The 12836-nt window shown below is 40.7% G+C and overlaps 2 protein-coding genes across 3 annotated transcripts in view; one reads left to right on the top strand and one right to left on the bottom strand.

Moving 5' to 3' along the window:
- Positions 1-3057, top strand: part of apbb2b (amyloid beta (A4) precursor protein-binding, family B, member 2b) — a 34947-nt gene extending 31890 nt beyond the window's left edge. For both annotated transcript variants that reach the window (XM_085912497.1, XM_085912496.1), the window contains one exon: positions 901-3057. In XM_085912497.1, the coding sequence (XP_085768623.1) occupies positions 901-1071 (171 nt within the window). In that variant the 3' untranslated portion in view covers positions 1072-3057. The remainder of the gene's footprint in view (positions 1-900) is intronic.
- Positions 3058-3625: 568 nt separating this feature from the next.
- Positions 3626-9147, bottom strand: LOC147056955 (protein NSUN7-like). The gene is made up of 12 exons (XM_085913250.1): positions 9111-9147; positions 8590-8793; positions 8043-8101; positions 7253-7389; positions 7029-7181; positions 6760-6943; positions 6035-6248; positions 5825-5962; positions 5653-5754; positions 5051-5168; positions 4402-4522; positions 3626-4333 (listed from the first exon to the last, which is right to left on the bottom strand). Exons 1-12 carry the CDS (start codon positions 9145-9147, stop codon positions 3626-3628), a joined length of 2175 nt encoding a protein of 724 aa, XP_085769376.1.
- Positions 9148-12836: the final 3689 nt, after the last annotated feature.

The following is a 12836-nucleotide window of genomic DNA, read 5'->3' as shown; positions in this document are numbered from 1 at the left end:
TTGTAGGGCTTTTACTACATTTGATTTATAAAAAGAAAATGGAAGGGCTGCATTCGGGGTATTATGTGTGCACTCAAGTTAGGAGTGATGAATTACTTTAGATGCAAGGCACGAAAAAATGCAGCCGCCCTTGAAATAAGTTACAGACTTTAGCTTTGTTGATTTGTAATTAAGAGACATAAAAGATGTTTGGAATCTCTCTCCATCCAAGTTTCATATATATCTGTTACAAAGTAAAACATTTCATTTCTGAGAAGAAAATATTACATTCATGGAGGAACTAAATTATCTATTGCACTCCCAGGACACTTGACATATTATGTCGATGATGATGATAAGTAGTTTGGCTAGGGTGGCAGGGTGGGATGATAGTACATGTATACTTTTTCAATTGGTTTACTAATTTGAAGACGTTGCATGAATAAAAAGTGTGTCTTAAGGAAGTCCTGAAAGAAAAAGGAGGTCAGGAAGGTTGACGTGCCAGAAAATGTGGGTCAGAAGAGGAATTAAGGCAGAAAAGAGGTCAAAAAGAAAGGAGAAAAGGTCTGGCAAATAATGGATGCATGAGAGGTTTCAGCAAAAGTAATAAGGATGCAAAAAATACAAAGCAAAACCAAAGAAGAAAGGCAGGAAAAGAACCTGGGGGAAAAAATTCAATGGACAATGGCATTTGTGTATATATTTAGTTTTTTATGTGCTCGAGATTACAAACATCTGACCCTAAAATATATTATTTCCATGTACACTGAGATATTACACAGGCACACACATATGCGCATTCACACCTATCAACTAATTCACAATGACACGAGTCATCAGTCAGTCTTATTGATCAGCTTCCCCTTTAACACGCGAATACGCACTTGACTCCGTTTGATTGACCCCTCCCCTTTCTCTCAGCTGCGGTATCAGAAGTGCTTGGTGGCGCGGCCGCTTTCCCAGAAGGCCTGCGGCTCGTCACCGCCTGGCGACTCTGTGTCCCGCCGGGTCTCGACCAGCGTCAAGCGGGGCGTCCTCTCCCTCATCGACACCCTCAAACAGAAGCGACCCGTCACGGAGTTACCGCAGTGACCGGGAAAGCACCGAGCGCTACCGACTTCCCCCGGCCTTACCCTGCACCCGGTCACCATGGTAACTAACTACCCGCATCGCTGCAGAAAGTACCATGGATTCCTGTAACCATGGTAACACAGCTAAGACCCTCTGGAGTTTGGTCATTCCCCCCCCCCCCCCCCAACCTGCCAAAAGTAAACCCCAAGACTCAATCATGCTCATCAGTTGTGAGCGTATTTTCAATGTGAGACGGCAAATTGTGAACAGTGTACATAGAAGCGCCTCGCATCCCCCTCAGGGCGGGGCAAGAAAGACGCCACGGCGTCGATTAGCCGTCATTATTGCACGTGCTGCAGCATGACCCCGCACACTCGACCAAGCTTGTTTCCACCCACCTCGTCAGCGTTTGATGGCGCATCACCGATAGACATCAGTTCCACATAGACATCACCTCGAGCACTGAATTATCCGTCACCTCCCATTTGGGTGTGGAAAGAGTCGTAGAGATGCAGTTATACTCTTTCATGCTAAATAAAATGGCAGATTAATTGATGGGATAATATATTGTAAAAATATTTGATAGTAGTCTGTCTGCCTCATCCAGTATGGCAAAAGCGAAGATTTTTCGTAAAAACGAGTCAACCTAATACAGGTCCTGTCTATGTACTTCTGTCTATGGTCTCCCCCCCTTGCTCTCACACCTAATAGGCCGAAGACTGTAAAATGCGCCGGTTAAGGAAGTATGACCATGACGGCTCCAATGAACGAGGACGTGATTTAAAAAAAAAAAAAAAAAAACGTACGTCCCTCGACATGATCCCGCATGAAACTTCCTTTCCTAAACAAATATTACACTAGAGGCAATACCAGTACACCACTTCTGCTTTTACATACCGAAGGAGTCCGAAAAGACAGATAATCGTCCAGACGGTCAAAAAAACTAAACGAGCGGTGACTTGTCACCCGAATCATCCCCTCATACATACTCGCCATTTTGGATGATGACGGATGATAGCCATAATGGTGGAGGACGCACGAGACTGAGTGGGGTGACAGAGAGACTGCTGCTTTCGTACCCGGCACGGCAAACGTGGGCTTGCTACTGCTGCTGGAAGATGTGCTGCTCAGTGTCAGGACCCCAGCAATGTGCTTTTATACTTGTTGCTGTCATTTTATTCATATTGTGAGAAGGAAAAAGAAAAAGCAAATCCCAGTCTCTTTTTTTTTTTTTTTTTTGAAGTGTTTTGACTTAGGCCATGCAACACACGTTATAAGAAATGAGCACATTTTTCCCATTGCTATTTTTTTGTCTGATTGAAATGTGAACGGGTTGTCAAACGTATGTACATAGTCTTCATGTAAGGTAACATTTGCCATTTATTGTTGTCATAAGCTATTCCTTTCATTTTGAATGCCTTATTTTATTTTATTGATTGCCTTTTTTTTTTTTTTTTTTAAGAACTCACCAAATGGCCAAAGTGTAAAATATAACTTGTAGATAAGAAAATGAGGAAAGCAAATAATGACTTTTTGGTCACAGTTGTCAATTAAGTTGACGCCTGATAAGCGATTATCTATGCATTCTTTTCATGGCAAGATTCATTACAAGGCCTTGCATGCCCCAGGACGACCGAGAGAAGACTGTATGTACTGAACAGAAATATTTTTATTTTATTTATTCTATTTTATAAAGGTATATACTGATTTTATTCATGGAGGCTGGTGAAGTCTCACTTTGACTTATTGTTTCAGTGCTCGCAACGCTCCAACAGGCTCCGCTTTGCAGTAAGAAAAAAAAAAAAAGAAAAGTGCAACTATTAACCAAGAGCTGGAAGTTCTCTGCTGGGGGAGGAGGAGGCTGCGGAGGACTCCCAGTGTCTCAAACAATAACAACACACACTCCATTTCCTGCCAATGGATGTGTAGGCTCCTGTTTGCTGCTCACCGATTTGTACACATTATCACTGTAACCAATTGTGAGAATAAACAGCATCTTAAAATGGACTCATCTGTCTGCATCTGATCTGCAACTTAACTGGTTTTAACCCAACAGTTATTTGCTCTCTGACCATGCTTGTAACTCAAAATCTTGATCTAAAAATCATCTTTCTTTGGTGAAATGAATGAAAATGTCAACAATTAGTTCCCCACCCCACATTGTGCCCCTTTTGGTATGCTCATCTTGGCCACCAGTGGGCAGTATAATACAGATGTGTATGAAAAGTTATATTGGTTGTGTGGAGGATAAAGAATGTATGCCTGCAGGTGTTGTTATATTGTCTGTCTACATCTGTTGCTGATTTGGTGTTACTGCTAAATTATTTTCCCACTAGAGTGAAAAAGCTAACTACGATGTCACCTGCAATGACACATTCACTCAAAAGCATTTAATGGCATCAAGCAATGGTCGGAGAGCTCTGCTGGCAATGTGCGTGATTATGAGAAATTACAATATGAGCAGGATTCATGTTTTCTTTTCAAATCCTGTTTCAACGTGACTGGCAAAATACATTTGTTGACATTTTAAATGATTTATTTTTACTCTGTAATAATGTTTGATGCAGTTTTTTTATTAGATGAAGTTAAAACTTGATGAAGATGATGATGATGTAGACCTCTGAGCATGCTGGGATGTGGAGGCTGAAGTCTGCTTGAGGTACGTGTCGCTCTCGTTGTTCATAGAGCTGCAGGTGAGCGAAAGGACCAAATCTGACATGATGGCCTCTTCGGTGGCCATTTCTTCCATGTAGCTTCTCACTGAACGTCCTTCTATACTCGTAGTTGCCGGTCCCTTGTTGGGCTGCGGCCTGTTAGGGGAGGAATCTTTTTTAGCAGAAGCTACGGATGACTCCAGCTTGGCTGCTGCATCAAACACGTGGTTGAAAGGTTTAGTGGAGGATATTAACTTGAGTGTCAGCCGAGGGATCTTTCTTGCTTTGCTCTTCACTATACGCTTCTTATGATGCGTCTGGGTTGTTACTTTCTTCTTCCTCTTCTTGTGGCCAGTTGAATGTTGCTCGGAGATCTCCTTGGAGTTTTTGGACTTGATCTTATGTTTACGTCTTTTCCTCTGCACTTTCCTCTTGCGTCCGGGTTCTTTTCCATCCTCGTCCCCCTCGAGCTCTTCTTCATCTTTGTCCTTTTCCTGGTCTGAATGTCCCGCGGGATTCTTCTTGTTCTCCTTTGTCTTTGGTTCTCCAGGGAAATTTCCATCCAGGAGACCTTTGGCCACTGCCCTCGCCAGCACTTCCTGGACTGTTTCGACCTTAGTTGGATCTGCCTGGAAAGCCATTGCTTCAACTCAGATCTGTTCTACTTGTCTTTTTCCACACACGCTTCACAGTCTACCTGGCGAGACAAACGGGCCACAAAGCAGCCGTTGGTGACCGGAGAGGGTTCCAACCTGAAGAACCTGCAGGCTGCTGTGTCTCCAGACCGAGTTTCTTCAGGGAAAATAGGTCCATTCACCCTGAGGAAGCAACAGCAGTCACATGACAGGTAAAAATACATTGGAACATATGGAACATGCTTTAAATGCATTTATGAAAAGTAAGTGTCACTTTAGACTGCAAATAAGCAAAAAACGGAACAATTCAACAGTTCCCTCATCTCAAGCACATTTTTCTTCTATGGCTTAGAGAAAATCCATTATTAAGGTGACCGCCCCATCACTTTCAGTTTAAATGTGTGCCCAAAGGTTTTGTATTGAAGGCAAAATGCACCGTGAGTGACAGAATCCAACTAGCCGTGAAATCGCAATTACGCCACTTGAAGCGAAATGTGAGGAAGCCAAAGGCACAAGAACTTCCCTGTAGATGGTTGCACACACTTGCCATGGAAGGAGGGACAACATATCTGCATTCAAACTACTCGCCTTGACTTGGGTTGTCTTTCTTCTTATTATTACTACTGTATTTTATTTTATTATTAGAAATTCTAAAAAGAATGAGCCATTGAACCACAGTTTAGTGACAGAGCCACATAACTGTGCGTTTACCTGAATGGCCGCAGTCTGGATGGAGTGTATGTTTTTTCCAACACTCTATTCACAAGCTGCTCATTTTCCTCGACATACACTGAACGTGTGCAGTAGAGCACGGTCTGAACCTGTGGGACTTGAAGAGAACAATGATGACAAGGACTAACTATTAGGAAATAGAACTACGGCATACCATTCACTTCATGGGGTTTGTTCCATTTGACATAGTGTGTTGTGCAAACGTTGCGAGCAGATTCTTAAGAAGGAAGGCATATTTCTATTCATATAAGCATGAATGTATTCATGCTTGGAGAGAGAATATTATTATTTTATATTATTATTATTATTATTATGCCATAGGGGGTAAAGTGTGAAAAATATAACCACTGAGTATAGATTTAGGCTTGATGGTTCAAGTGACACAATTCTTATTTTGGCCAAGGCAGAATAGAAAAATATTGCATTGAATAGAACATCACACCTGACATATTTTGAGAAAACCTACTCATGAGAGGATTTAAGGGATATAGAATTGCAAGCTTGGCTGATTGTTCAAGTCATTGCATCTCATCCATCTTCATTTATGTGTGTGTGTGTGGGGGGGGGGGGGGGGGTGTTACAGGTTAGAGCACGGGCCAGTAGTCTTGCTTGCTGAGTTGTAAGTTTGCTTATGTTGCTCTGGGACACTAAACCACGAGACAGGTCCTGCAGCAGATTCCAGTCTGTCAAGAAAACGGAAATGTCTGTCTAAGCATTTATCCATAGCCTTTCTCATTGAGGATCATTGCACACCTCCACGTTCACGCTGGATGGTCTCCACGGGATCACTGAGGGCAGACGACGAGCATTGAGGAAACACCACGATGACCTTTAAACGCTCACAGTCCCACTCATCCAGACTGAAGAATGCTTCAGAGAGGATGCGCACATCTGCAGGGTTTGAGCTTCACATCAAGATCTATTTTATATTTACTTGCACATTCTACCTCGTTTATTGCTCACTTTTTACGTCCATGTGTTTCAGTAGCTCGTGTATGTCTTCAAGTTGTGATGTGGTGTGATCACCACCACACACCAACACCCCGACTGACATGGCGGTCGCCACGATGGCCACGTGGGCCACAGTCAAGGCTGAGAAGGAACCCGCCACCAGAACGTCGGTGCCGTTGAATAAGAGGGGGCATAATGCACTCACTACCAAGCTTGTGCTCCTGTCCTGCACAGAGGCACACAACAGCGCGGTGAGTCGTGAATACAAACTCACACTATGGCCAAGTGTCTTTTTTTTTGTTCCAAAATAGTTTTATCTGCATTTCTCATCTAATTTCAAGTCCACCAGGAGCAACTGTCAAAAAAAAAAAAAATGCAACTAATAATAAATCCCATCATTATACCTCTACTTCAAAATCACATCAGTTACTGTAATTTTGTGTTTTCATATAGTGGCAAAAAATAAAAAATCAATAAACCTCATCCAAACTACTTGTCAGGGTCGTGGGTCAAAATATTAGACTGAACAGTTCTGCAAACTAAAAAGAGTCATTTTGCCTCTGACATACAAAAACAAATTAAAATTAATTAAATTACATTATATATTATATTATATATATAAATGAATAAAAATTTAAATTCGCTCTTGGTTTACCTCGCTTTAATGTCTAACTTTGGGGTCTCCATTGAGTGCTACCTTCGATTTGCTAGTAGTTCGGCACACACAACGTTACTACCTGTATGTTAAGTATGTGAGTCGCAGTGAGGTAGCTGAGCTGCTGGGAGCCGAGAAACTTTCGGGGAAGGATGAATGTGTCGAGACAGAGGGGGTCTCGACTGAATGTAGTTTCACCCACTTCAGCCACATGGTCCACCTCGGACATCCCGCAAAGTTGCAACTCCTCACATACTTTCTCCACACTGTTTACAATCAAAAGAGATTATTGAGGGTGGACAGTTGTCTTTACGTTTCCACTGTGGATCTGACATTGAAGTCAAGTCGGACCTGCTTTTGAGAGTGTTGACCCATGCATAAAGAGGAAGACATCTGGCTTGTTGTTGTTTGCTCCTCACGGGCTCAGACAAAATGCAAGAAATACTCCTCAGGCTGTGTTTGACCCTGCAGCGTGCCAGAGAGGCTGCCAGCTTGGTTTTATACCTGACACGCAAGCGTGCATGCGTTAGACACATTTTGGATGGTCACATGTAAATGCTTCATCACATACGCACTTGTGTAGCCTGCTTTCAAGATCTCTCACTTCTTGCTGAGGCTCGTCCCCTTCCTTTGTCGAAAGCTCCCGCGGCATAAAGCTCCGATCACGGAAGTCACACAGCATCACCATTGCTAGTGGCAGGAGGCCACTAGGCTGGAAAGAAGATCAATTTGAGTTGGATTTGCTATTGTAATTATTAAACAGGTTACAATTATTGACCCAGAGCATTTTTCAGGGTAAACAAACAAAAAAGAGAATCTATTGTGAAGTCTTAGTTTTGGATATAACTCTTGTATTTAATTCCAATGGATTACAATGATGTGCAACTGTTTAACGAATACATCCACACAAGTATTTTTGTTTTCCGTGATTCTGTGAGGAGTTGCCATTATTATTTTTTGTTTCAACTTTTACCTCCCTGGTGTGCTTGATTGTCACTTTAACGGCAGCAGACTATCAACCCGTCAGCTTGTTAGTTGCATTTCACTCACCCTCTTTAATGCAGTCGTTTGCTTTCTCGTACACACTCTCGTTGTCTATGGATGTGTCCTCGGACATGTTTTATTGTGTCATTTACAGACTCCCAGTTGCCTGCGTTACCAATTCATCATTTGACAACTGTAACTGGGTCGACGATATACACAGATGTGAATACAAATGGCCTTTTAAGTCCATCCTTCTTTCCCCCCATTTTCTGATGTGGCGGAGAACGACGACGCACGGCTATCTTACCAGGCACTTTAATGGTCAGTGAGGGTGTCGTTAAAATTGTGTTTGGACTTTTTGTCACACAGTATGGGACTCACAATATTCTGCGCCATGTGGAAATGGCTGTCCATCAGCATCTCCTCCAGTAAATCTTGGTCTGGTAGCAAAACAACATGCAAGTCTTTATTGAAGAATATACACTCACTGGCCACAACATTAGTTACAAGCGTCCAAGATGAATCAAAATCAGATGAATTGATTTTAAATTAATGGTGGTTAGTTTTACAGTGCAGATGTATATTGAGATACGTTTTCATTATTTTGAGTTACTATTATTATGGCTTTTTTTAAAAAAATCAACTTTATAAATCTGTTAATGATATAGTCAGAGTTTTGCTTGTTTGAGAGGACAAACCTTAATGAAATGGGAGTCTTATTGTTTCGGCATTATTAACGGATTATTGCAAGAATTATGACATTATCAAAATACAACCAAAATGTAATTCGAATCTTCTGGATTTCAAAATGAGGCCAGCGTGGCATGTTCTCTTCAGACTTAATGCTTAAATATTCAATTTTCCTTATAAAAGAAACTTTAAAATAGTTAAATATACTTATGAAAGAAATTATCCTAATTTGATGTACATTTGAGAGTGCTGAAGGCTAGCTGGAAGGCCTGATGCTCAATTCTCTTGTCTCCACCTCCCGGCAGAGACAGCGTGTCCGTTTTCTTCTCATAACTCAGAAACTGATGCCTGAGCGGCTTCTCCGTACGTAGATATTGGAAGATGGCCGCCGCCTGCAGGAAAGCTTGATCTGATGGAGGAGGGATGTCGGCGAGGGTGATAGCTAGAGAAAAGAAAGACAAGGATGAAGTGGCAGAATAAAAGAAAAGCCATGTGATGACAATGCATGGGAAAGCATCCTTTTCTTGTGTGAGCTGGAGTTTAGTCTTTGGGTGGGGAAATAAATAAATATATAAATAAATACATATAACTAAATAAATAATGGTTCACTTCTGAATTGCACATCCATGCATTTATTAAGACCATCACACTTCTCCACTTGCCTATTCACAAAATTTTATACATCAATAGTCATCGATCATACGTAGATTTTATCTATAGTTGGAGATGAATAATGAATTATCCTCAGCTCGATCTCACCAAGTGGACGAGAGGCGAGTGCCTCCTTGGCCTCCATTAGCTTTTGGCACGAGTTGACCATTCCTGTACTTTGACATCCTTAGTGGAGCTATGCGAAGTGGACAAAGAAAGAATGTGGAAGGTGACTGAGATGTAAGACGCTTCACTTTTACTAACATGTCCTTATTGAGCCACGTGAGCAATGACGACTATTGTTTGTTAAGTGAGCGAAACCCGAGGACTCCGATTATTGTGGTTTGAATAATCCACCTTTAGTTGTTTGTGAGTGTGAGACTCAGTCTGCAGGCTGCTGAGGGTAATTGGGCTCTTGCTGTTGCAATGAAACACCCTCTTGGATTCCTGTGGCATTAATTAGTAATGGTCAGCACAGCAGTACACGTCTTTGTGACCTGCCTCACTCATGACATACACACACACACGCACACACAGTATTGATGACATGACTTGACAATGAGGATTAAATTCCAAAATCCACTCACTTCTGATTAAAGTGGATTAATATTAATACAGAGAAACATTGAGGGTCTAATCGGCTTTTACAGCCGTCAAGAATGGTTGGAATGGACCATATGTGCAAAAAATGAAAATGCATGAATATTATTATTTTTTTGTGTGAGCATAGCCAATGCTGCAGGAGAAGCTTTGGTTCTGGAAGAAGAGGCTACAGGAGATTAGTGTAATCTGCATAAGTGATGATGAGCTATTTAAAATTCTATAGCAGACTTTTACCTTTGTCATCCACAGTCCTCTCAGCAGAGCAGCACGTTTCCTCCATTCAGCTTTTCTCTATAGAGCTAGAGACCATTGAGAGTTGTCACAAACTAACCTGTCTGCCTAAAAGTAGTCCTTCGCCGCACTGTCCTGTTTAATAACCTTCCTTTCCTCTGTTGTGCATGATCAAGTGCTGGAACGTGGTCGCTCTAGTTTATAATGCCATGGCAACAATATGATAATGAGCAGAAGAACTACCATTTCAGATAGAGAGAACACAATACATTATATTATTAATTTTATTTTTGATCAGGTAGATCTTGGATATTTTAAATTGTAAACACCTTACTTACTCGTAATTTTTCAACCCATTAAAAGAGAACATAATGATGATAAATCTGACTGATCTGTCTTGCTGTGAAACATGCACGCCTGCATTTTTTGTTTGAAAAATACAACATTGTCACATTAATACAAAATCTAATGAAAAGCAGCTATATTTTTATATTAAAATGCATTTAGAAACTATCAAGGTACTGTTCAAATTGTGTGTTGCAGTTGGAAATTGTGTAGAAAGGAACTGTACTGCCAATGGGAAATTTTATTTACCCTAATTTTGCGACAGTCAGATGCTTGTAAGACCACACCGTGTCATGCAGGGGATTTCTAATAGAATGTACGCCAACAATTAAAAAAAATCATATAAGAATGTTTCTGTGTTGATTATAGTATGCGAAACATATTATCTTTACAAAAGTTTTTTTTTTTGGCTCCTTTTGAAACTTCTCACTCAAGGTCTCAAATAAGAGCGATTCTGCCACCTGCTGTCTCCAGCTCCACAGCACACCCTCCAAAATTCCAAGGAAGCTAAACGGAAAGAACTTAACTCACAAATTCACAGATTTTAAATCTTGGCTTGTTAAGTTGAACACAAAGCACAAGGAGTAATATTCTTTGATTTTACACACTTTCTTTCTTGTAGTGAAAAAACCCCCATTAATTTCTCTCCATCACTTTTCATTGCTGGCATAGATAAATTACAATCTATTCACAATTAAAAATTATTCTATTAAAGATTATAATTGCCATATGTGTAGTAAACAATATTTCATGGCACTGGCACTGGTGATTATTTTCACACCCTACAAAACCCATAATTGTATCATGGATTAATTTACATGTTTCATAACAATGACGTTTTCCATTTAATTTATTGCGGTGTTTTCAATCTCCTTCAGTACAAAGGTTAGGCTGCATTAGGCAATAACAACATCACGGTGACCCCGTGGTTTTTCTTTCCTTCTTAGATATATAAAGTTTACACACCCCTCAAATGCCTTGTCTCTGTGAAATAACAAAATAGAGCAAGATAAATTACAACAAAGCTTCTTCCACCATTAATGTGAAATATGACCTCCTCCAAAAAATTAAATTAAGGTAAGAAATAAAAATAAACAACTGTGATAATGCGGCTGTACAAGTGTGTTGATTCTGAACACAGCCACACGCCCACTAAGAGAGTGTGCAGGCGGAAAAAGTTTAGAAATGATTATCGTGGTCTTATTTAGTTTTACATTATGAAATTCCAGGAAGTGAACAGGGCTTGTAGACTTTTTCTATCCATTACTTATCAGTAAACATCTCACCTGGCATTAGTAGTTTAAATACAGAATGTACTCCCCCATCATACCAGCAGGGCGAGGAATTTTTCAATAATACTCCAGCACAATTTGGGACCTACAAAATATTGGAAGAGGCGAAGTAAGCAGCGAGCTATAAAGAATATATTAAATCTAGTTTTTGCTATTTGGTTTCATATCAAGTGCAGTGACTATTGAAAATGAAGGGCTTAATCAGTAAGTGGAAAAACCATGGCATGGTTTTCATCCAAATGAACCTCATTTGTCCACGGGTGGGAGTCCAGCTGGAGAGATTATCCCGTCCAACACGCGTCATCATTGTCGCCTCACAACAGGACTCTGCTTGCTTTGTGCAGTGCGTGTTGTGTTTGTGTGTGGCCACAATTGTGTGTGCGTGCGTTTACAACACCATATTCAATAATCGGCCCAGCTGGGGATGGCGGGTCATGTGGGCTTAAGCCAAGCTGGAATTTTCTCAATAAAGGTCTAATCTTTACAGGAAGCTGTACAATGCTGCTTTAAGGCCGTCTTGCTTTCCTTATTGCACTTATGCATCATAGTCTTAATTCTCGGGTTATATACTCACCTTATCAGTTATTCAATGAGTCAGGTCTATTGTTTCAATGTGTCACATTGTTCCAGTCTAATATATTTACTTTAATTACAGTATTGCTAAAATATGCTATTTGCCATAGATGTTGCCATGCAAACACTCGGGGACGAGTCAGATTTTTTGCTCGACTTCAATGACAACCTCGTGTGTGTGTGTGTGTGTGTGTGTGTGTGTGTGTGTGTGTGTGTGTGTGTGTGCCTGTGTGCATGCGCATGTGTGTTACTGATGATAATCAGTTTGGAATTGATCTCTCACTCATCAAAAGCCAATTACAATGTATGAGAACCCATACTAACACACACACACACACACACACACACACACACACACACACACACACACACACACGCTCAGCATGCCCTTCAAATAACTTTACATAGAACCACACACCTACTAGTTGCAGTTGCTTAAGTGGAAAAGTACTAGGTCAGAACTTTGACCCTATTTATGCATGAGAGCTCCTTTGTTGAATCTTTCTTGGATATTCATATTTGTATTCCAAGAAACGATATGATGTAGCAAAACGTTTTTCAAACAAGGTGTACAATGTCCCACCCCATCCCATCTGCTGGCTTGGTTGACTCAACTTGTTGCAGGTTGTTGTGTGAACATTTAAATGGCACAATGTCATACAACATCAAGAACAATAAGGTCCAAATAATATGAAACTATTTAAGATTCTAAATTTTGTATTTGTTAAATTGTTATATTATCTCTTGTCAATGCCAACTTGGAAGAATCTGTGTTGTCTACTGGTCACTG

Source organism: Syngnathus leptorhynchus, chromosome 5, assembly GCF_054491065.1.
Source record: "Syngnathus leptorhynchus isolate UIUO chromosome 5, UIUO_Slep, whole genome shotgun sequence".
NCBI lineage: Eukaryota > Metazoa > Chordata > Actinopteri > Syngnathiformes > Syngnathidae > Syngnathus > Syngnathus leptorhynchus.
The sequence above is the reverse complement of the archived record's forward strand: the minus strand, read 5'-3'. Positions and strand labels throughout refer to the sequence as shown.